At 36.4% G+C, this 26,112-nt stretch overlaps 2 protein-coding genes across 2 annotated transcripts in view; one reads left to right on the top strand and one right to left on the bottom strand.

Moving 5' to 3' along the window:
• LOC149299046 (dedicator of cytokinesis protein 1-like) overlaps window positions 1-26,112 on the bottom strand; it is a 156,718-nt gene that overhangs the window by 80,290 nt on the left and 50,316 nt on the right. The gene's annotated exons all lie outside the window — the stretch shown is intronic.
• On the top strand, window positions 10,268-22,074 carry LOC149299047 (inhibitory synaptic factor 2A-like). Its single transcript, XM_089486995.1, has 3 exons — window positions 10,268-11,442; window positions 19,869-19,940; window positions 21,891-22,074. Exons 1-3 carry the CDS (start codon window positions 10,268-10,270, stop codon window positions 22,072-22,074), a joined length of 1,431 nt encoding a protein of 476 aa, XP_089343121.1.

Here is a 26,112-nt window from a genome sequence, read left to right on the forward strand (position 1 = left end):
TATGTGTGTTTTTAATTAACAATGACCAAGGCCAAGGTATTAAAAACAGTGTTTGATGGCAGTTATACACCATTCGGCCCATCTAATCTGTCCATTTTTCCTGATGTAAAGACCCAACCATTAAGCAGTCCTTGGTCTCGTTTTAGATCCATGGTAGCCATTTGACTATTGCGTATGTGTCTAACCTCACTGTGTTTACCTCTACAACTCCTGCTGTGAGGCTGTTTACACCACCTGCTTGCCACCATCCTTACATTACATCTGATCTTCTAGTTTTAGTTTTTGACCTCTTCTCCTAACATTTACACCTAAATAATAGGTACTTTGGGAGAGTTTGCTGATTAGGCTTCTTGAAGTCTTCTTTAGCCCATAAAATGTCCTAAACTAAGAAGATGATCCTTCTCATTTTTAGATGACAGGTCCATCAAAAGAACCCAATTCCCCCACTCACTCTCCCTTTTCTATTAAACACGCCACCAGAATACCTGGGAACTTTACGGATTTGGTGCAGAGGCCACAGAAATGAAGGATGTTTACAGGACCTCCTGACTTGGGTGTTGGGTTGCCCCAAGTAAATTGGGAGTAGTCTTAAGTCATGGGCAAATCTACCCCCACCTCCTTGACACAATTGCACTTCCCATAAGTAGCAGATAGGGGTTCCTTGGGGGCTACCTTTGAAAGTTCCTCACATATAGGAATCAGTTTCAAGAACTTTGGGGCCCCAGCAGATAATGGTTCCTCAGAAGATGTGGGGAGTGCAGTGATCCCTGGGTACTAATGCAGTACTGGTATTAATGCTAGCGCCCGACGAGTATTTACCCCATTCAAATGGTAATTTGTTTTGCAAGTATCTGAGAGATAACACGCATCAGCCAAACGGTTAACATCATGTGAAAAATGTAGATATTCGCTGAATGTCCAGCATAATTGAAGGCCATCTGAGGTTAATTAACTGAATAAGCACCAATATCCAATCCTTTCCTTTAATGAGAAAGGAAATAACAGATTTCTCAAAAACCTCCATTATTTGCTATAGCTCAAAATGTGTAAAATGCTTGTATACGATACATAATAATCATTTTCATGATCTCAAACTCTGCCAAATCCCCTGCACCTAGGCTCCAATCCTGAAGGTGCAGAACACAGATTCACCGCCTTAAGGGGTTTATTCACTAAAGTTTGCACAATAGCTGAATATAATCAAATGCTAAATATTATGAAGTATTGTGGGGGACAAACCCCAGTAAGCATCACTTGTAAGAAAAGCTGGCCCTGTATAAAGCATAATCAAACCAGGAGAGTTCTCAAAGATCTCCTGACATTGATTTATCGATACATTACTATCAGCCCTTCCTACATGGAAGCTCACTAGGGTTTGCCCCTCCATAATGCCGTTCATATGCCTGCAGCTGATTGGAATTCTGACATTTTAAGGCCAGCCAAAATAAGCGTGACTATTTGGGGGATACCTGCGGCCGTACATTACATTTTTTATACGTACGCAGAGTGAACCAGATCTACTGATGGAGCGGCAGTATGGGTAAGGATGTGATCCAACTGGCATTTGTCCAGTTTGCCAGATAGCAGGCCTTTATTAATAACCAATTACAGCGTTTGTCAGCAATTAGAGTATCTGCAGAATATGTTTTTCCATCTATCCATAATGTCAGGTACCCACAGTCCTGAAGGACGGGTATGAGAGTGGAAACCCTGTCCTTCCCATGGCCTTAAATGCAACCATTTTCAGTACTGTCTTGTGGTTTACGGATGCAGGGGTTAAGTCATTCTTATATAGTGCCCTCATATTCTGTAGTGTTGTACAGTGTAACTATATATGTACGTATTAACTCAAATCCACGGACTAGACGGCTAAAAAAGAATAAGGGAAACTAATCTTGGTTTTTCCTTTCTTTCAGTCCTTGTAACACAGAGTGCCAAAGAATATAATTGAGAAAATTATTCTAACTAGTAATTTGTTTAACATTTGGATATCTTTAGTTGCAAGTAGCTCAATCAGCTTCCACCGGTTTTAATTTGCACTTTACAGAAATAATGTTTTGTCAGTGAACGCAGACACTAATACCTGTATTGTTCTGTTTGGATTTTGACCAACAAATCTCTTTGGTGCCCATACCGTTACGGGAAGAAAAAAACCCATACGATTTGCATTACAATAACAACCAAGAACGCTTTGGTGCTACATCCGCAGCAGGCAACTCCCATGATGCTTAGGAAGCTGCCTGCTGGCTGAGGTTTCTGGTAGTAGTAGTATGATGTAACTACTCTATTCGAAATCTGCCACCCCAGCAACAAACCTAAGTTTATATATTAATTTATAGTATTTATATAGAGCTTAAACAAATGCCAGGTTGTATAAAGATACCTACATAAAACAGGTACCATAGGCGACACTATATGTGGGTGGATGTGTTTCTATCCTTAAAGCAGATTAAGCGGCTGCTTAGGGCTCCTCATTGGTCTGCGGGACCCCCTTAGAGAATCCAGGAGGGCTGACAGACGGATTACTCAGTTACATCGCTACAATTTTCCTTTTCTCAAAGCACAAGTATTGTGTTTGTTCGTTTCAGTGTATATCATTAGTATTATTGATGCCTCTTCCCTGACACTGAACAAATAGCTGTATGAAAACATAACTTTAATAACGTTAATAACATCCCCAAAACATTAACCATGTGGGTGCATATAGCATTCTCATCGCATCTGAGCAGGAGCTAGTAACATACAATATACATTTATTGGTCTCCATACTTACAAGGGAAACAAGCACACTATTGGATTGTATATAACAGGAGTAGCAAAAAAAAAAGCCCCAAAAATGTTAAATCTGGCTAGTAGACTAAAAAAGAAAAGTCATTTTTTCGGGGGCTGGGAGTTGGATCAAGGAAAGTTGGTAAATACATGCTTCGAATAAAGAAAATCTTACCAGATATTATTTATATTTTAGGTGAGAAAAGATGTATGGTATGGCCTGGCCTTCTTGTTAAAATGCTTTAAATTGAGGGGTCTAATCACTAAAGGGAGAATTGTATTTCAGCTCCCTGACCTCACTATGTATTGTAAAGGACCAACCTCAATAAGCTTCTGCTGCAGGAAGAGCTTGGCCGGCCCTGAATAATGTATAGTTAAATAAGCAAGATTTCTTCAAAGCCTTTTTAGACATTTAATTATACATTATACAGGACCAGATCAATCCTTGTTGCTGGAGAAACGTCTCAGTATTGGTCCTTCATAATGATTAGTGAAGTGAGGGAGTTATAACCACAACTCTCTTGCCAACACTCGCTTTAGTGAATAGACCCCATACTGATAAGTGTACAAAATGCAATGAAAAAGCACATTTCAACCACACAATTTTAGCCTCCTTCGCATTGAAACCAAACTATACAATGCCTCTACTTGTTATGGGTTGCACAGCAACCATAAGCAATGTTTACAGGGTATGGAAAACACCATCATTTTCAACCATTGCAGGTTTTCAGAGGGTTCGACTTGGGTAAAGAATTGAATTTAGTGGAGGTCTATCTATTTTGCATTGGGTATATATCTATGTCTATATATATATATATATATATATATATATATATATACATACACACACACACACACATATATATATATATATATATATATATTATAATATAATATATATGCATTTCTGGATGACATGTATGCTTTAGGGAAAATTAAAAAAAAAAAAAAAAAAAAAACTAACAAAAACTACCCTAAACTACCCACAAGGATTTGCGCATGATACAAAATGGGAGAGTAATTAACGGGTCATTGATAAATTTGAAAAAAAGATCTATTCCCAAATGTCCCACATATAAAATAGAGCTAAATAAAAAAAAAAAAATAAATAAATAAAAAGACAGTGGGTTGTAGGGTAACCTAAAAAAAATGTAATAAGTGGTAATAAAAATCCCCTAGCATTTAATTTTATGAACACTAGATGGCGCCCCTTCCTTTGAAAATGCTCTGTGGCACTCTCTGTGGGTTTTCAGGCAGTTTGAGTGGTGGCTTTGTGGAGGAAGGAGCTTTTGTGTTTGTGCTCTAACCATACCTCCAGGTTTTTTTTCTATTAAAGGAAAAACCTAGAATAAACAAGTTTTAATAAACCCAGACAACTGCTTTATTAGAACAGCTATCAACTCTCAGGAAGCAAAGGGGGTTTGCTGGCAACATCTTGCAGCAGATGCTGAGCCACAGTGGATCCTTCTCCAGTAGGTTTGCAGAACTGAAGACAGAGAGATGCATCAAAGGGGAACTTCACAGTCATTTACCTATTTTTAAGGATACATAAGGTAAGTCTGTTCTATAAGTTATGATCCTTTTTAAAGCATGTTCTTATGTGTTATGCTTGGCTGAAAAATGCATTGTAAAGGAATCTACATTCCAAACCACTGGCACATTAGGTAATAGGTAGCCTATATAAGAAGAGATAGGTGTTTGAATATAGGCATATGGCTGGCACCTTATATTTAAAAGGGTGTCTCTATTATGATTTTAATCATGCCAAAATAGGTATTGTCTTAAACTCTCTGCATTTGAGAAATCTAGAATCCCCAAACTGGTCCTGAATATCAAAGTATAACACAACATTGCTTCATTCAGCTCATCAGCAAAAGGAATACAGCAATTGTGCGATGACAACTTTTAGATCCCATTGAATCCTATAGATTTATTGCTGGTTTAAGCTGTAAGGGTAAAACTGCTTAGCGGTGGATAATATTTGTATCATTTAGATTTTGCCAAGAAGCTGTTTCAGTAGGAAAATGTCTGGTGTCATATATAAAACACGTGATCTGGATATTTAAAATATGAATCCAGGAAAAGATTTGGATCAAACCCCCCCCTCCCAAGAAAAAGTGTTCTTGGAATGTCCAAGGTGGTTTCAACAAACCCACTTGTTCATGCTGCCAAGATGCCAAGCTATTTTTGTTTGGTTTTTAGATATTCTGCCTTATTTAGGTAACTATCTCGTGAGTATTAACATTTAAGTATAACAGTAGGGATTCGTAAATATTTACCAGTTTAATAAAATATTTAGAAGCAAATTAGCAGCTCAGAGTAGTGATATGTCAAGGAGCAAATCCCACAGGCATAGATGTGGCTCCAACCATCACTTTAACCAGGATACCAAAGGAGCCAGTTTAAACTGACCATCTACTGGGAAGGGGAGAGATTGCATTTGTATTAGTAATCCAGTTTATTGATCCTTTTTGTATTTAAATTAATCAGCTTGCGGTTTTAATTTTGTGTCTGTCAAAAAACAGACACTTTCAAGTGCTTGGATACTGCATATACAATGTCTCTTATTACCTTAGTTACAGTCCAGGAAATCACACACATTATATATATATATAGATATATATAGATATCTGTATATATATATATATATATATATATATATATATATATATATGCATTTTTATACTCAGATTAACAGCTCAGAAGAATTACATACAAATCCCTTAAAATCCAAACATGACATGACAAGGGATTTCATACGTTTCTGACCAAATGGTAGCAACGTTCACATACATTACTTTGCCAATCAGTCACAACATCCTCTGCAAAGATTCTCTTTTAAATCCATGTTGGCGTCACAAGAGTTAATTCTGCATTACGAGGCGATTTCATCTGTGAAATATTCATGGCATATTTGGAGGTTACGCAGGAATTACTAAAGCTGCTGGATTTATAACCATCTTGCAAATGCCCCCCCCCCCCCCAACAGTGAATTAACAAGTCACAAGATATTTAACGTGATGTGGGTTGCACATAAGTGCACAGAATGGATATATATGGGGTTTTTTCCTCCTATGCATCATTGTGGAAATATTAGTATGCATCCCACACAATGAAATGTTCTAAGAACATCAAGAGTTAATTGCAGATATTGTCCCAACTGTACCATGCCTAAACATTATTTGTATACTGCACATACACACATCCACACTAATACGATAGTAAATATATAATCAAAGTAGACAGATATCCATTTTATTTCATACATAATACGCATTTCTGCAAAACATACAACATCTTGAAGATTACAGATACATTTGTAAATGAAGAAATATTTTTTGTATAACATTTACTAACCTGTGAAACACTCAACATTAAGAAGAAACATTAAGGCAAGAAACCGGACATTACCTGGATGATAGTTTATGGCATATAACCATTTTATGGGAAAAACATAATTTATCCTGACATTTGCATTTTTGCGACAGGTTCCTGTCGGCTGAAGGGGATTTAGAATATACTATGGGGCACTAAACTTGGGAGAGGTACCATATTATTTAAGGAAAGACCTAACAAGGTCATTGTGGCTGAAAAGTCTCCGGTCTAAGAAATAAAATCACTCAGGATTACCATTCCTGTCTCATACGTACTTCCAGTGTCTGTTTTTTAGCACTGCAGATATTGGGATTTTGAACATTTCGATAAAATATGTCTTTTGATAGACTGCCAGGCACTTAATGTGAACAGTGCTTTTAAATGGGAAGATTCTTGTTTAAGATGCTATACTAATGAAATGTATTAATAAAACATCCATTAGCTGGAAAACTTAACGCTTTTAACTGCCCGTACCAACCACCAGCCACTTTACTGCAGTCTACTCCTGTACAGCAATAAAGAAATAACTATATTCAGGTAATTTCACAATAACAGCTGCAAGGATACAGGATGTAAAAAAAAAAAAAAAAAGTTAGAGACCCCTTGGATGTTATTTCTGTCATCTATACTAGAACAAAAAACATATAAAATGGATAGGGTTTTTTTTTTCCGTTGGTGTTGTTTTGTAATATATAATAAGGACTAGCTCCATAAAATCATCAGCTGACAAGTTACCAAATTACTAAATAATTTATATGTAGTCGATCTTATATGTAAGTGTTTCAGGGATACCCAAAAGGTAGCCCTCCTGCCATCTATGAACTACATCTCCCATGAGCCTTAGCCATCTAATAAAGGAGCCATGGGAAATGAATTGAGCAACAGCTGGTTTAGTGGGCCCTAATTTTTATGACATAGTCAGGGTATACTACACAAAAATGGGGAACCCCCTTTAAAGCCCCCTCCATCTTTAACATTATTCCCAGCTAAGCAGAAGGCTATGCCTGCAAATATTGGCATTTCCTGATTATTTTAGGTGTAAATTTAGATATTCCCTAAACTATTTTATCAATCATGGCTTCCAAGGCTTCTGACATGAATCCAAACTAGATTACATACTTAGATCATTCATTTGATTATGTTTCGAGAGTTAATGATCCAACAAACTTGAATTACGCCAATAAACTAAACCACCCAAGTAACGTGTAATAGTCATTTTCAATTACATGTGCAAAACTAACATTAAAAATAAAAAAACTCCCGTTAAAAAAATAAGTTTGTTTTTGAAAGAAAAGCTAAATTTGTCCATTAAAATAACAGAATGAATCAGAAATACAGTGTAGACGTTCTTAATGTTGTAACTTGCTACAGGCATACCCAGCTTTAAAGGACCTTCACTTTCAGAAACCTTGCGAGTAAGAACATAGTTACAGCACAAGCATTCCCCTGTTTACGGACACTCGCTTTGTGGGAACGGACACATAACAGCATGACACCAAAAAAGTTTTGGGGCCTCTTGGGCATTTAGCGTTTTGTGGTGGGAATGACCACGTGAAAAAGGTTTTGCTCTGAACCGGTTGTGTTGTGATTTTTAATGGAATATCTTCATAGCCGTGCAGAGGCCCTTTATCACTCCTGTGTTCCAATGGCATGTCATGTTCGCTAACCCAAGTTTAAGTTTAAAAGGCTAATCGATGACCCCAAACATTTAAGTGACCCCAAACTTTTAGCGTAGATACTGAATTTCAATTTATAGTCCAAGACACGATGTCCGTTTTTAACACTTTATGTGGATAACCCTATGCAGCAGTGCTGGGAACTGGACGTTGGCGGTTCATCAGTAAAAAATTAGTTGGAAAGAGTTTCCAAGAGAGTTGAAGTTTCACCTCCTTGACTTCACTTTGCATTTCGAATGAGTGGCTCTAGCGAGATTCTAAAAAGCATTTTGTCTTCACCTCACTGATTGAAGTATGCATTATGCAGGGCTAGCTTGTAGAGCCAGAGATGGTCTGTTGTAATGCACAGTTAATTCATTAAGTTGGAACTACAACTACTCTCCTACCAAGTCCAGCTTCAGTGATTAAACCCAGTTTTGCTGATGCAGACTAAAGCTTGCAGTATGTTTGGTTGCAGATGCTGTATGCTACAATTTATAGAAACCCTAGTGATATTGATCACCTGTCTGTGGGCTCTTCACCATGCAGATTTGCATTCAACATATTTATTATTTAATCTGCTATGTCATTGTACGTTAAGACGAGGATGAACAAATTAATGTAGACATTAGGAGTCTGACAGACAACTCTAGGAGTCTGCATGATATTGTTTTAGATGTAAGAAAGCGGCAATATAAAATGCCACAAAGGTTGGCAAGCCTGTCATTGATAAGTATCTGTCTATCAGAAGGCACATAAAAACACCAAGACTTATTTATAATGTAGGGTACTAAGGGTTGATTGAGTAAAATACATAGAAACCAGCACGTTGTGACTCTACAGGTGTTGGATGTAGGCTGCAAACAGATTTCCAGGCCTATAAAGCAGAGTTTCTTATCAGAAAGGATTTCATGTGGTCGATCAGCTGATCTCAGCGTCACCAGTAAATAGTATACAGTATTCCATTAATCTGGCTGCTTCACAAGAGCCTTTCTTCAACGCAGCTTATGTCTCTTGAAACTCTCAAAAAGCCAAGTTGTAACTGAACGGCTGATAAAGGATGTACAAGGCTATATTTTGAGCTTGTAGCTCGATACACTATCATTGCATTCATAGTTTTGGGCAAAGGAAAAACAAGTCAGTGTGGCAGTGATGTTATAGAAAATCCCCGATAGCTAAAAATCTCTCAACCCATGTTGTGTCAGTATATGAAAATGTATCTCTTATGTATGTGTTACCACCCCACTTAAATTGTACAATATGTTGGTGCTTAATAAAGGATGCTAATAATAATAATACCGCCACCACCACGGTTAAGAAAAGAAAAATCCAAGTAGATGTAATAAAAGGTAACTTATTGTTTTTAGGCTATAAAACAAGGTAAACAGAACTAGAAGTGCACGTCGAAACATGATTGTGGCCATGATTCATTGAGAAAAATGAACATAGAACATATGAAAATTAACATTAATACTGGAGCAGTTTAAATTAACATGTTTCTGTAAAATCCTTTTTTTTTTTTTTTTTTTTAGAAAGAAAAAATGTGTACCCTCTAAAATATTTAATTGTCCATGAAATTCCTTAGCTTTTCCATGCTGTGTTTACACATCATTTTAACATGATTTAAATATTAAAAATATATCTTGTGAAGTATGACTCAATTACTCAAAGATGCTGCAATTAAATTCTAGGTTTATTGAAATATAAATTGTTGATATAAAGATTTTCCCCCAATCATTGCTCATCAAGGACCACTGACTAACCAAGTTTCTATGATGACAAGGCCAAATCAAAGTGCTTAATAATTTTAAATTGCAAATATAGGATTTATGTTCCAATCGGGGGGGGGGGTTGTCCTTCCACCCACCCCCCCGGCGATGAATCATTTTAATGAAAAATCACAATCTTCCTAAATGTTTTGTTACAGCATAAGTCCGCAGAGTAATAAGATGACCTCTCATACAAAAGATCGCTACACAATAACCAAAATATCTTCCATCATCATTTTAAGGAAGCACAGTACACTTAACAAAATCTTGCCTTACACAAATAACTTTGGCAGGACAGCGGAACAGAACATTTTGAATTGTTTGTTCAATCTAGTGTTGGAATAGTTTCCAAGGCATCAAATGGAAACTCGTCTGCCTTATGGACTTAAGTACCTGCACATAGGTTGCATCTCATTTGTCCACCCTTAAATTGAAAAGACGGCGAGACCTCTATTGAATTAATTAAGCAATGAGGTCTTTATAGTCTATTGGGAAAGGATAACCGAGTACAAAGCGTGTTGATGCACAGGGCAGGAAAGTTTTCATGCAGCCAACGGTTTGGTGTGATGAGATGCAGAATGACAGTCCGGTTTGCTTGTTTTCAGTTTTTCAATATGTATTTAGGCTGTGTCTAAGTTAAAAAAACAAAAAAACAAAAAAAAACCATTTCTAATTTTTTTTTTCTTACAAACAGGAATCATGGTGAGCAAAGAAGGGGACAAATGTGTGCTGACATCTTCTGAAAGTGAAGTTGAACCAGCTGTTTCGCTCGCCTTAGAGATGAAATATGCACTGGACCCCAACAGGCAGATTAAAAAAAGAAACAAAGCCCTTCAAGTGAGGTTTAAAGATATATGTGAAGCCCAAAACGAACAACGGGATAAACAGCAATCTACAGTGCCACAGACAGACAAAAAGGATCCAAAATCCCTGTCTTGCAAAGCTTATCGGAAGTACATGACAGTGCCTGCTCGGAGGTCGATACCCAATGTCACGAAGAGCACAGGAGTACAGACTTCGCCTGACCTGAAAAAGCGTTATCAGACTTTTCCGCTGGATCGTAAAAAAGGGAATCTTTTAAAAAATGCCACTGGTGTAGATACTTTACAAAATCAAAACAATGGATTTCTAATAGAAGTGAAGGATAAGAGAGATCACAAAAACTCAGGGGAGATTAATCAATGCAGCAGGGTGACCGAGCAGGTGGTCATGATACATTCTAGCGAAAACATGGATTCTATCAATCAGCTTTCGCCTAGCAATTCTTCAGATGCATGTAAAAACGACGATTTGCACGGTTGTACTAAAGGATCCCATTCTCTTCAAAACCCAAACTCTACTTCAGAACAGGTCATATGCCATTCGCATGAAACCGCAAAACATGACAAAAGGCCATTAGGGAACATGCAGCCCAATCAATCAGCACACGTGAAAGTGCTTTTGAGAGAAGAAGCCACAATTCATTCACCTACACTCAACCCAAACCTGATGGATCCAGAGGACATGAATCCTGGAAACGATAACGAAAGGACAGTTTGCCCATCAACAGAGGAAGATAACAAACGAACTGCACATCTTAATGGATTGCAAACACAAGATGTACATGCGAAAGCCTGTGCAACGCAGTCGCAGTGTCAAACAGCGGAATGTCATGAACAGAATCTTCAGATAAATGTTTTACCTAAAAACCAGCCTTGTCAGACAGCAGTTGCTTTGGGTGATGAATGCCAACAAATTGTGCCTCACACAGACGTGATAGACCTAAAAGCACAGCTCCAAAGCATGGAAACTCTGATAAGTTCTAGCCAGGAAACTATTAAAGTGCTTTTGGGCGTTATTCAGGAGTTGGAGAAAGGAGAAGCTCACAGAGAAGGGTAAGTGTAAACAACATTTAAAGGGCCCCCCTAACGACCTCGCCTCTCAACATTCATAATGGACTAAGGCATGGGCAGAAATAGGCATCCTCTGACATGCCACAAAAAACATTTTTTGCCTGATGCAGCCTGGATGATGAGATTTGGAGTTTAAGACTAGCTTAAGCCCACACGAGGTGATGTGTAGGTGTCTGTGTGTAATATATAATTTATACACGCACACACACACGTACAGTGTTCTATTAACTTTAACCCAAACGGACAATACATTCAATGTGCATTATCCAATCCGGTCAGGAACATACTTACCTGCGTAGAAAATGGTTAATCAAACACTAGAAGGGTCCCATTATTTTAGACACCTAGTGGCTTTGTGTGGAACTGCAAGTAAAACACATTAAGAAAAAAACAAATGGTTCTGGAAGCAGCAAAAAAATGTTTTAAGTCAGAATAGCAGCAGTTGCCCCTCTGCCCCTTTACCTTGATAATGTCCCACCTTAGCTTCAAATTCAACCTTAACAAATTAATCATTAATTTGCTTTAATCACAGAAATGTAGTGTGGGAGCCAGGCTGTCAGCAGACCACACACTGTATGACACGGTATTACCACTGTTCACAGATCCAGTGTTGAGCTACACATTGTGATTGAGTAGATGTTGATACGCTAGACTTTTTAACGCAAAAATATTTTCAAAGTTTTCCCCCTCCAACGTCATTAAATACAATGATTAAGCCATTAGACGTATGTTCTGTGTCACCAAAGACATTTTGGCTATAAAATTCATGAAATATACACATGTACATCATGAGATCACTTCTACTCTTTGCTACATGCAAATGTTGACTAATGAAGGATTTCAGGAATTATTGAGTTAATATGCAACAGAAAAAGCATCTCTTAGTTCTAATATGAAAAAGAAATGCATCAAGAATGCACTGAGGCACACATTTTATAATGAATTTTTTACTTCAAATTACATTGTTCTACTTACAATATAGGTTGGCAAATGATGGCAATTAACTTGGAACTCATAATTTTGCATTATCTTATAATTATTCAATTTGTATTATGTATGAACTGTTTGCAGGATTGGGGAAGTTTTTTACTCCGCGTCAAATCAATACAGTTATATAACCAATACTTTCTAGTGTTACTATTAAACATAGCGGTTCTGTTCAGTAGAGCCAGTTAATGGGTATGCTAATTAAAAATAGTCTTATCACTGGGATATATTGGCTGGCCAGTCACTGCTTGCTGGACTAGCAATCATTTATCTTGTCGAGTACATTCAGACTTACATAAGAAGAAAAATTCTGGCGCAAACTGATAATGGTGTAGTTTCCATGACAGCCACAGTAACAGTACACCTATTATATAATTAAGTAATATAAAAATGTTTAGCCTGTTATATCATAATTAGAAGATGTTAACTATTGTAGTTATGAATGAATCAGTTGGACAAGATAAATTGTCTACGTTGTGTGAGTATTCAACCTCCAAGAGATTAAAAATGTGTGTTAAATAGGGTCCACCAAGGAAAATTACATATACATGGTTGAGGGCCTTGGGTATTTAACTCTAGCTATACAACTACTAAATCTGCTATAATTCTATATTACAATGGCCCATACACTATGTGATTTGGAGATCATTCTAAAAATGTGAAGGCGGTTTGAAATGACACGGTTGCTCCATGGTCAGTGACTAATAGTTAGAAACTCTAGCGCTAAATGTGAGGGCCCTATCTTTATGTTAGGGTGGTCTTTGTAACCGTAGTCATAACCTGTTAATTAGGGCCATACTTTGAGAATCCAAACATCTCATTGGATTGATAAACATTGTTATAATAGTCTATGCAATATAGACCCCTATATTGGGGTGGCATGGTGCATTTTGCTTTGAAGAATCACCTCTGTCCATTAAGTGTTCTTGATGTGAGGCCCTTCTACAGTGCGTATGACGTTACCCCTGCCTCTGCTGAAGGTCACTCAGAGACATCTGCTATAACCAGATGCAGAGATCTGTATATAGTTGAAATAGCTGCGGGGACAAGCAATACACCCGCTTAACACTGGATAGATATATATATATATATAAAAATATAAATAAAAATATAGCTCTAAGCAGGATCAGAATTCCTACTAGGGCAGGATATGTGCCTAAAATGAATGTGCCCTGGCTACCTGCAGATCCATTTAAATGGCTCCGTTTAAGATAATGTTTAGTAAATCTCTTCTATTGTGTAGCTCAGCTTACACACAACATGGAAAGGGCCAGATCTCCACTGTCAACACGCCAAATGAGGTTAACATTGTGATGCTCGCTTGGTTGAGATACGTTTTTTTGCTTAGGGGTGCATTAAAAGTGCATGAGAATGGTAATAAAAATCAAAGAGTACACAAGATATAAATTCAGCCTTGGTTGTGGGAATGGACGGATTACAGGAAGAGCGGTCTCATTCTGAGTTTAAAATTGCGTGCTGCTGGCAACTGGCTTTGGTTGGCTGCCCAGTAAGCAAAAGAAATAAAATAAGAGCGGGCTGCATAGACATCTTCAGCCATCTCAAATAGTAATGCTTTGCACAGTGGATTCTGTTCATGAAGCTCATAGTAACACAGCACATTGTAAATCTAGCGAAGAGCTGGCTTTTTCATTGTATGTCTAAAAGCACAGTGTCAGTCTCCTAGGATGAGCACATCTGGATCAATCCGAGTCTAACTCTCAATTGTGTGTTAATTAAAGAGCCACCTGTGCACAAGGATAAGCAGCACAAACCTACACCAATAAGAATGCTTATGGAATAGGCTAAATCACTTAAAATACAGCACCAATTTTCTTTTATTTAAATGCTTGGGGTCACTTAGCCGTTTTCATAAAAAACAAGACATTTCTAGCTGTAACATAATGGCAAAAGTGTTTTCTAATCAATTTTTTTTTTTTTAAACTTGGGTTAGTGAACATGACGTGCCATTGGAACACAGGAGTGATGGGAGTGATAAAGGGCCTCTGTACGCCGGTGAAGATATAACTTTAAAAATCAGCTGTTTCCAGCTACAGTAGTCATTTACAACATTTACACAGTCTGCACAGTATTTCTCATCTATTTCATGTTATGTAATGGACAACATTTGCTTTTTGTTCAAAAACAAGGACATTTCTAAGTGAATCCAAACAAATATACATACAGTGTCCTCCAGTAATACTTTAGATCTTTTCTCCAAAAAAAGAAAAAAATTACAAAAATACTCCCCCTCTCATGGATATTAAACAATTGGAAACACAGGTTTATAAAAAAAATCTGAAATATGTGTGTGGAACAATTATTGGCACCCTTTTAGTCAATACTTTATGCTACCTCCCTTTGCCAAGATAGCAGCTCTGAGTCGTCTTCTTACAATGACTGATGACATTGGAGAATACATGGCAAGGGATCTGAGACCTTTCATCCATACATAATCTCTCCAGGTACTTCAAATTTTGAGGTAGACTCTGGTGGATTCTCCCCTTCAGTTTACCCCCAAAGGCCTTTTATGAGGTTCATGTCCGTAAACCATTTTTGTGTTGATTTTGATGTATGTTTTGGATGATTGTGCTGCTGAAAGATCCAACCATGGTCCATTTCAAGCTTTCTGGCAGAAGCAGTCAGGTGTTCATTTAATATCTGTTGCTATTTGATAGAATACATGGCATCATGTACTCTAACAAAACATCCAGGCAGAAAAGCTGCCCAAAATGTTAAATAGCCACCACCACCATATTTAATCTTGGGCCTAAGGTACTTTTCCATATGGCTTCCTCTGTGTGCCAAAACCACCTTTAGTGTTTATTGCCAAATCGTTCTATTTTGGTTTCATCATAGAACCCGATACCATTTGAACTTCCAGTAGCGTCTGGCAAACTGAAGATGGTTGAGTTTTTGGATGAAACCCTTCAAAGCAATTTGTGGTGATATACAGTGGATATAAAAAGTCTCACGATAACCTGGTTGCATAAGTGTGCACACCCTCTTATAACTAGGGCTGTGGCTGTGTTCAGAATGAACATAACTCATGTTAAATAGAAGCCATTACACACCTGCCATTATTTAAAATGATTGATTAATCACTAATAAAGTTCAGCTGTTCTAGTAGGATTTACCCGACATTTGCTTAGTTGCATCTCAGTGCAGAAGCCATGGTCCGCAGAGAGCTTCCAAAGCATCAGAGGGATCTCATTGTTGAAATATATATCGGTCAGGAGAAGGGTACAAAAGAATGTCCAAAGCAGTTTAGACAGTCATCATCAGAAGCAGGATTAACGTTTTGGAATGGTGGAAATGGGCATTTTCAATGCTTTGGCTAGTTTTGTATTTTGTGAAGCTCAACAACCTCTTTCTGCATATCACAGCTATTTTCCTTGGTCTTACCTGTTGTGATGAATAGCTAAGGGAATTTGACCCAGGTGTTACCCAATATTTATACCCCTGTGAAACCACAAGTCATGGCTGAACAATTTCCTGTTACTCTGTCACCCACAGGTTCTAAAAATGTAGACGATCTAGTAGTAGTAGTTTTTCTCATGAATTCATAGGGGTGCTAATAGCTGTGCACACATTTAATTTTTTTTTATAAACCTATGTTGTGTTTGCAATTGTTTGATATCCATGATCTAAATATCTAAAGGTTCAAACATAGAGACAAATTTCCACAACCTTCTTTGCTCATATTTACCAAGGGTGCCAATATTTGTGAAGGGTATTGTTTACACGCACACACTTTTTATTACTTTTACGTGATTCATACCGACATGTTGGTCTCTGTGCAGAAGTTACTTAGGAGCTCTGCTGTAAGTTTTGATCAAGATGCATTTGCTTGCAGCTTGCACATCTTTACTATAAAACGACTTCCTGAATAACATAGGTTAATCTTATATCCAAAGCGAACATCACATTTTTTAACATGTACGTCATTCAATTACTGTCCTGTTTAGTGATTTAATCAGTCATCACTTGAGATGTTATAGTAACACAAATTAAAATCCGTACTGAAAGAAGCACCTAGTATTCTTACACCAAGGCCCATTAACTCAAATGCATGGTAAATTAGTTTACATAGAAAATTATATATATATATATATATATATATATATATATATATATATATATATATATATATATATATTTTAACCACACATGCAAAAAAATACCAACATTGGATAACAAGACAGTTAATACAAAGTGATCTGATGCCTGACTAATTCAGGACACCTGGCACTAAACCTTAATTCTGCAATCCCCTGCTAGCCATGAGTCCATGTCAATTCCATGTCAATAGATACTGGTTGGTTATACTTCTTATAAAAATACACATTTCTGTTGCATAGATTACTCTGATATATTATGTATGTGTTTTCATGTTCTAAGAAAATAAAATAATGCATTCTAGTATAAATGAATAAACACAATAGAACGCCAGTAAATTATACTTAAATATAAAATCCCCAGGTTTATGCAGCCTTTTTTATAATCTACTAGAGAAATGGTTCCATGGACTATACTTTGTGTTGTCTTATCACACTAAATAATTTACTTCGAAATACAAAAATTACCCATAAATCGCTCCCAACCTTGGCCAAGGCAAGATACAAACAACAGTCTGTATACACAAATACACAGAACAGGGGATTGCAAGGACAAATTAAAAGACAAATCCATTATGCATTCCTTGTTGGTATTTATTCACTAAACCTGGGGTTTGCAGAGAACAGCAGTTTTTGACTCGGTATGCATGATGATGAGCCAGCGAGCTTCAGAAGAGCTGAGCGGGTCTTGTGTAATGCGTAGTTACCGCAGAAAGATATCCTTAAGGCTAGGTTTCCACTTGGGTTTTTGTCCTGCGTTTTTTTTCTTGATGAAAAACGCCAAGAAAACTGCCACTGCATTTTCCTGCGTTTTGGCGTTTTTTTCTGGAGTTTTTTCTGGCGTTTTAGCCTGTGGAAATTGCTTTTTTTTACCTTAGGCAGTTTTTCCAGCCTTTACAAGTTAGAGGTTTCACCCAGCTAAAAGGGATTAGGATAAATGGCGAGTATCTGCCCCCTGATGTCATTTACTTGGTAGAGTTCTACTTAAACGCCCCGGCGGACCCTTTTGTCACTTTTCTGTGGTTTGTAAGGCCTGCTTTATTCCGAATGTCTGCTCCTCTAGGAAGATTGGCCCCAAATTGTTTGCTGTTGCTTTTGGCACGCAGGATCCAGTTGATGCGTCGCGTATGTTTGTTTGTAATGGCATGTTTGTTCCAAATGGTGTAGAATTCAATATGAACTTTGTTTTGTGTGAAACTGTTTGTTGCCAGCCTATTTCTCGTAGGACACACAGATACTGGGTCCATCCTCTGCATTGTAACTGTGGAAAAAACGCCATAAAAAACGCCAAGGCAATAAACCCACATGGCTTTTTCATGGCGTTTTTTCTCTCCCATAGACTTCTATTGGAGAAAAACGCCAAGATTTCCTTGCAAAAAACGCCAGAGTGTCAACATGCTGCGATTTTGAAAAACTGCCACAGAGCCCAAAAAAGCAGAAAAACGCCAAAGAGGACTGAAAAAACGCCAAACAGAAAAACGCCAAGTGGATATGGCATTCTGCGATTTCCTATTGAAGAACAGCTAACATCTGGCTGCTGCGGTTTTTCACAAAAAAAACGCCAGGTGGCGCTATTGGTGTTTTTATGGGCGTTTTTAGCTAAAAAAAACCAAGTGGAAACCTAGCCTAAGTCATCTCACTGCTGTAACAATGCATTATACAGGCCAACTAAACCCTTATATTACAGGAGATGCACATAGGGGTTGTCTTGTCTTAATGTATAGTGTTATAGAATTAATAGAATCAATAACATCTGAGGAATGAGGGAATTCTACAATAAATTATGTGTGTGTGTGTATTTTGTAATGGGATTTTAAAGTTTAAAAAATGTGCTTTGCTGGATTGTGAACCAATGAGACTGGCTATACAAGTTTACCATTCGGAACTGAAGTAGTCAATCATTAGCCGCTGACCTTACTCAACTAAATCTAGTTGATGAACTTGCCTATAGGCTCATCATTAACTATTGTTACATCGGGTCTGCATGTTTATTACTATTTTACCAATGTCTGATATATGCTGGAATTAATGGCTTTAGTCTCTCATCAGGATATATTTTGTATAGGAACCTAAGATGCATTTTTAATTAGTGTGGTAATGTGCTGTGAAATATAATTTTATACTGTTCGCCAATTACAGAATGAGGACTCATCGTCCCCCACAGTAGTAAACAATAAATGAGTTAGCTGACAAAGACAATAACAAGAAAGCTACAGAGCTGTATCAAATAAATAAGCATAGTCTTGTTTGTGGACAGAGGGTGGCCCTAAAATATCATATCATCGATAGGGCCTACAAAGTATAAAAAAGTGAAATTAATTCCCACGATAATAAAAAAAATCCATGAGTAGCTTTTCTAGCTAATTTTAATCAATGCTTTCTAAGATATCAAGCAGGGGTAGTTTTTGAGGAACCTGAAGCAAGGCAGGTCCTAGACAAAATGGAACTCCAGAGAATGATCTCTGGATCTCTGGAGCATTACAAGCTACATTGATTTTTTCTGATGGAAGGTTTGGAAAACACTGAATAAGAAGCAGGCACCTTCCTCTTATTACTGTAAGTTGTTGGTATCTTGCATTTGAACTGACTCATAATATCAATATTATTTATTTAAAGTCAGTTGACTGGCTTGAAGTAAACACTTGCCAGATTATATATATATATATATATATATATATATATACTGTTTATGTCAAAACAAATACAATATTAGAATACATATTCTACGTTATTTAGAATAACAATGTAGCCTGCTGATTTTCAGAGATCCTATTACCCATTTGATACCTGTATTCCATAGATTTTCATTAAAACTTCCTATTTCATACAATTTTCATTTCAAGCAAAAATAAGCAAATAATTTTGCATCTGCATCCACACACTTAGGGAGCACTCCAGCCCAAACATGCATTTGTTTTACTGAAGCAAGACAGAGCGACTACGCTCTCATACTCTTCCGTCTCTGCCCGTGTATTTAAGCAGGCAACCTGCTTCAAGTTTGTGAGTTGCAGCAACAAAAGAAAAATACGTATCCCATAGAATAATATAGAGTGGGTGTGCGTTTATAATACGGATAAGCCAGGGCCTAAAGTTTGTAGACATCTGAAGTCATAAAGAGCAATTTTGCACTTGTAAATGTGGAGTGATCACAAAAGCACAGAATTGCTCTTGTGATGAAACATAGAACTCTTAAGAGTTTGAATACCTAATCTACCGCATTGTTATTGTCATAGATTGCCTGCCTATGATTAAGATCTAAATGGAAATGCAATGCAATTAAACCACTGTATGTTATTTCTTTTATAGGCTTTCATATAGGACTGGTCAAGACACGGCAAACTGTGACACATGCAGGAACAGTGCGTGCATTATCTATAGGTAGGTCCAAAATCTTACATCTTTATTGTTAGATTGTTTAACCTTCTAATGACTTCTAAGTACCACTTTAGAATGATAGAGTGATAATCATTCCAGCATATCTAGAAAGACCCAACAATATTAATAAAATACCTCTACAACCCCAGGTCAGAAAAATAAGTTATTTGTATTACATATTATTATAATATCTCTCACTGCTTTTTGTTTTTTTGAAGTTTTAGACTAACTATGGTTTAGGCACCCTCACATTCCAATTTTATAATCTTCTACATCCCCAATGTCTTCATCCTTTAATATTTTTTCAATTAAATGAATTAAAGAGTGCAGTCGCTAACCAAGGAGTCGGTGGGTCTTTGCAGGAGTTGACCAACTCAACTCCATGACGTTATACATTATGGAGAAACGTGTGTAGCTGTGAAAGAACTGAATTTATGCCAATTACAGGTTTTACAACAAACTCAATGTGGAGTCTATAAAAAAATTACAATCCCACTATGGGAGATGAAGCTTTTTGTTCTGGAATGAAAGTTACAGGATTTTTTCAGGTATTCATACATCCCAAAACCACAATTTTATGCGATTACACATAATTTTCTATGTTAGTCCAATAAAGGGAATCATCTTGAACTAAAGACTAAAAAAAAGAAAAGAAAAATGAAAAGGGGGGGTGCCAAGATGGGTGGATCAGCAATGATCAGTAATGTCACCCTTGTTGTTCATTAACACAGCAGGCAAGAGACAGCAGCACAAAATCAGAGTATAAATGATTCAGTAACCCAGGTAGGGATGGAAAAATTACCAAAGTTTTGAATATAATAATCAACCAAAAAGAAACTTAAAAAAAAACTATTGCTGTAGCTTTTTACTGAATGCCAACAGTCACCAATGCAATAATCATATACTCTAATGTATTTTAAACAGAAAATACCATACTTATACTTTTAAACAAAGGAATTTTGAAAAAAAACACATTGAAGTACAGAGATGCAATTTAATATGTTAAGATTGTAAATGAATGAGGAGTATTTTTATACTTGTGAAATTGCATATATTAACTACCATTTGTTAAGATTATTGTGCGATAGACATCTTGAGTGACCTATCAACAGTTAGAAAAACAATGAAATAAACTTATTTAATTATTTCAGAGCAGAACACGATGAAACAACTTCATTTTTGATTCCCTTCCTACAAATAAATCATGTTCTCTTATAAAGGTCAGATCTCTCTGAAGACAGAACAGATATGTCAAAACATATAACTTTTGAACTAATAAGCACAAGAAAATGACAAAAGCAAAAACACAACATCCTTTTAATGGAAAAAAAAATACAAGACTTGTATACTGTAGGATTTATATTTTGTATATTAAAAGAAAAGAGTGGAGTAAATTTAATGTGCAGCATGAAAACTGTAGCGAATTTGCCTTTGTTATTACACTATATCTAATCATAAACTTAGAAGAGAGAACAAACAGAATAAAATAGGAATTTATGTCTACTTCACTGCTTCGGACAAACGTGCTTAATACAGGAACAAAATATTTGTTTTAAAGGACGTTCGTCTAGTTTCTTTGGCAAGAGACAGTCATACCCGAGAACTTTCCAGGATTGACTTGGAGTCTCCTTGGGAAGTAATGCTTCTCGGGGTGTCTGGGTCACTCCCCACATTATCCAAGGCAAAGAATCTGTGTTTAGTTATTCCCACTCCTTGCCCAATTATCCTCCCAATCCCAACCCATTTAATGCTATCGTGTGCTAGCCCCACATTCATATGTGGCTATCCTTTGGAGAGTAGCCTACTCTCCAAAGTTCCCAGGTATGGAAACAGTTCTTCAACCACTCTGAAGCAACTCTAGATATGTAACTTTTAAAGGAGACCTTCTTATTACAAGCTTAAAGTACACATGATATTATATTTCTTATTTATTTATTCTTTCTGGCATTTCAGTGTTGAACTGGATTTCAAGCAGCAAGAAGACAAACTACAACCAGTCTTGAAAAAACTACATCCCATTGAGGAAACTCAGGTTGCACCCTTGCCTTATCCTGCAGAAACTTACACATCTACTCCCAAGCAAAAATCCAAAACAGAATCGAAAAAACATGGAAGATGGAAACTGTGGTTTCTTTAGCTGAATCTGCTGGAAAGTGAGCCTTGGGCCTTCTTAGCCACTGAATCTGAAATACAACCATTTTAACCAAGGGATTTTGGTAACAATACAAGTTGCCAGGAAGTAATCGTTTCTTGTGGGCAGTATGCAGATACCTACTGTGCGTACCAAAAAGGCCTTTATACTTGCAACTCATTTGCGGAAGCAAGGTATAAAAACAAAAATCACAAAATGCCAACTTTTACTAGCAGATCAATATGCGGGATGTAGAATTTAGGTTTAAAATGTATATTAGTAAAATTGAAAAGAAAAAAAGTCAAACTTTTTTTTTTTCTTATTTCTGTTTTCTAGCGTAAGTGTCCACAGCTATAATATCAGTTCACAGTCATGGATTTCATGCTTGAAACAACAAATTGAGAATAAAAGTCAAAGCCTTATGTTAAATGAGGTTTTAATTTTACATGTCATGGTAAAAAAAAAAAACAAGAAAAAAACCAGAGGATGAGTGCAGTTTCCGGCACATCAAAATCTGGAGAAAGCACAAGTTTTTCAAGTGGTCAATCACCACTGTAAGTCTCAAAGATGTGATTATATGTATATTCACCTCCTGCGCTAAATTATCAATTATGTCCTAGTTACTTTCACGCTTAATAGTATGACATTTAGTTTTCTAATATATCTCAAGTGCAAACAGCCAAACATATCCCAAAGTCAGAACATGCCTTTAATATCATTCTTCGCTGACAGGGTCAAGGCTATGGGACACTGTTTTCCTAGAACTTCTTTATAATGTTTTGGTACCCAAAACACTAGCACTATTTGAAAAAACAAAGCTTCTAACAAAGTTTTCTTAACTGATGTTGGAATAATGTTGGATGCCACATTACAATGTTTCGTAATCTGAGGTCTCAAATGCCATATCATTGTAAGAAAAGCCAAGATTTTTCTTCTTTTTTTTTTTGGCTTTATGGTTTGTTAAAATAGTTCATAGAGACTTTTTTATTTTCTATTTTCTTCGATAAAACTATATAATTTAAGTGTAATTTAAATTATTATTCAAAGTCTGTTATAAAAATGAAACCTATGTATATTGTTATTTTCTAGTTCACTTTAGAATACATTAAACAATCTTTAAAATTATTAAATAAGTAGTAGTTAATGATATAACTATACAATCTTAAGGTACAATTGTTAAAAATAACAATTTGATAAAAATTCTTAATTCATAGGCTAATTTAAGGTTATAGGACACACTTGTTATAATACCTCTTACTATAAGGAATTTTAAAAAGTTATAAAATGAGGCTGGTAAATATTAGACGGTTAATGTTTACTCATTCTGATTTTTTTTTCATTTTCTCACCCTAAAATCCTCCCATAAAGTAATACTATTTCTAGAAAAGTGTTTTTGTAAGGAGGTCATTTATATTTATATAATATATAAATAATATATATATGTTTTTTCACACATACATCTCCAGTGGTAATACAGTTTACAGAAAGAACAAAAGCATATTTTCAAATACAAAACTGTCTTCTGTCACATCAATACTGAATAATTAGAAGAAATCAAGCATACAAGTAACTGTTTACTGAGATATGTTGATTTAATTACAATATTAAAAATAATAATCCATACATACAACACTGTAAGAGCAAAGGTGAATTGCTTTAAGTATGCTGCTGGTGAGAAGAAACAATTTAAGGTTCCATCTTGCTACTATCCAATATGTAGGTGCCTACTCTACCCTCCACACAGGAAAAAAACTCTCCAGAGTGGACCCATCATAATGTCCAGTTAAGTCATTGAGGGGGAAAAAGTTTTATGAACAACTGATCCTGATCCGGATCAACCAACTGATCCTGGCTGATCCAAACATGATGAGAACCAGCATTGAGGAATTCCATCAGAAAGAAAAGCAGTGTGTGCTAGAACTAGTCCCAGTAAAATGAAATACATTAGTCTCAATTGACTTTAAAATAAACATGGACAAAATAAGTTGATTAATTTTTGTTCAGAAAACTTTGTTTCTTTAACCTATGAGAGAAGTTGATTTTCTGCAATAAGCTCCTCCCACCATCTGGAAACTCTATCCCACTTTAACTTGCCAACACTACTTCTCCAAAATGCGGGTGAGAAAACTAATTTGTATAAAAGGATTCACCAAGCTCAAAAGTTCTTACCTTTAATATTTAGAGGAAACTAATGTTTACTTTATGGTGCCACATTGTAACTAATTAGCTAGAAACAAAGACTGACAAAATCAGCAGTCTGTGGTTGACCTTGTTTGAATGCATTCAAATAACCCCGGCAAATTTTACTTTTTTTTTTTTTAATTATTATTTTATCTGTTTTAAACAGCAACAATTTAAAAAAATGTTTTTGATAGATTTGATTTGTATTTAGAGTTTTAACCCCAGTCTACTCAACAATCCATTATTGTGGTTTACGTTCACATTTTGTGATTATTAGTTCAGTTTTCAGGAATTGGTCCCTGGCCAATAATAAACTGGAATGTAACAATCAGAAACAAAATGAGAATTTCAAATATTCTAAACCAGTGGCAATTTAACATATGCCCCTCATAAGGAGCAGATTGCTCTTGGGTCCTCAAAAAGGTTCGTGTACCACCTGCTCTGCTTCAAAATATGGCCGAGATGCTAAGTTTGGTGAATGTATTGTTTAGTTATCAAGAGTTTAAATATATGAGACCTCTTACTGATTTTATGCTCTACTGAGCATGTGCACGAGGAATACCATGGTAAGCTCCCTGTTTTTTTAGTATGGATAGCTGGGGGAGGAGTTAAGAGACAGAAGTCTCATTTTCTAAGCCCACTATTTTACAGAATGTAGTTCGAAATGGATTCCATATCGAAAATGAGTGCTTCTTTAAAATAACACATCATTTGTGACACTGATGAAAGCCCAAACCCGCCCTGAAATAATCATAATAATTTTGTCTTATTTGTAATTTGAGAGAATACCTATTTGCCATGTGCCAACCAAGAAGGCACATATGTTGCTATATTAAGTGCACATTTTAGTCCCTACAGTTAATTTACCTAAAAATCCCTAATCCAATCTCCCCAAAAATATTCCCATGGCACCAAAGATTATGCAACATGGCATAATACCACTAGGTGAAAATACAATTAAAAAAATAAATAAATAAAAATCGCTATTGGCAAATCAACTTACAAGGAACATTATCATGACAGAGTTTAAGTGGTTTGTCACACATGATAAAATTACTCAGCCAAGTATTGCTTAAAATGTCTTCTTGCTTCAGGCTTATTTTTGTAATTTTGCTAACAAATATTAAAAAATAAGAAAGAAATTGCAGCGGCACACAATGAAAAGAGTGCTGGTCAGAAAGGTTACATTTGTAATATTAGTGATTAAAATTTAACATTTAACAGGGTGAATTCTTTCAGAATACAGACACTTACTAAAAGATTATATTCTAAAGGGATTCTAGGGATTAATTGACTTTAACACTACACATAGTAAAAACTAACACTACATATACATAAGTGGTAAAATAGTTTGACTATCTGTACTGTTTGCCCAACACATATTTAATTTTCTTCTACTATAGCACATGACGTTACTGCATGTACCGAGTTTTCCCGAAAATAAGACTGTCTTATATTTATTTTTCCTCAAGAAGACACACTATGGCTTATTTTCAGGGGATGTCTTATTTTTATTAAGTATGGTACAACAATCTACATTTATTCAAATATAGGCCTGACAGGGGGAGCCGACCTTGTTGATGGGGCTGCCCGCACCTCTCCGGTCACCTCCGAGATTGCCCCACTGTGACAGCTGCTGATGAGACGGGCTGCCCGTCTTCTTAACCGCTCCGCGCCGGTACGCTGCATAGTCCGGCTTATATTATGGGTGTGTCTTATTTTCGGGGAAACAGGGTATCAACAGTACAGAGTATGGAGCTTCATATTAACATTTAATGTCATGGGTAAACACACACACACACACACACACAATAACAAGGTATAGATGTATGGGACACTCCCCAGTGCAGTTTCTGGTTATTA

The sequence above is a fragment of the Sceloporus occidentalis genome, unplaced genomic scaffold (assembly GCF_023333645.1).
Source record: "Sceloporus occidentalis isolate IW3139 unplaced genomic scaffold, rSceOcc1.0.p SCAF_30, whole genome shotgun sequence".
Taxonomy (NCBI): domain Eukaryota; kingdom Metazoa; phylum Chordata; class Lepidosauria; order Squamata; family Phrynosomatidae; genus Sceloporus; species Sceloporus occidentalis.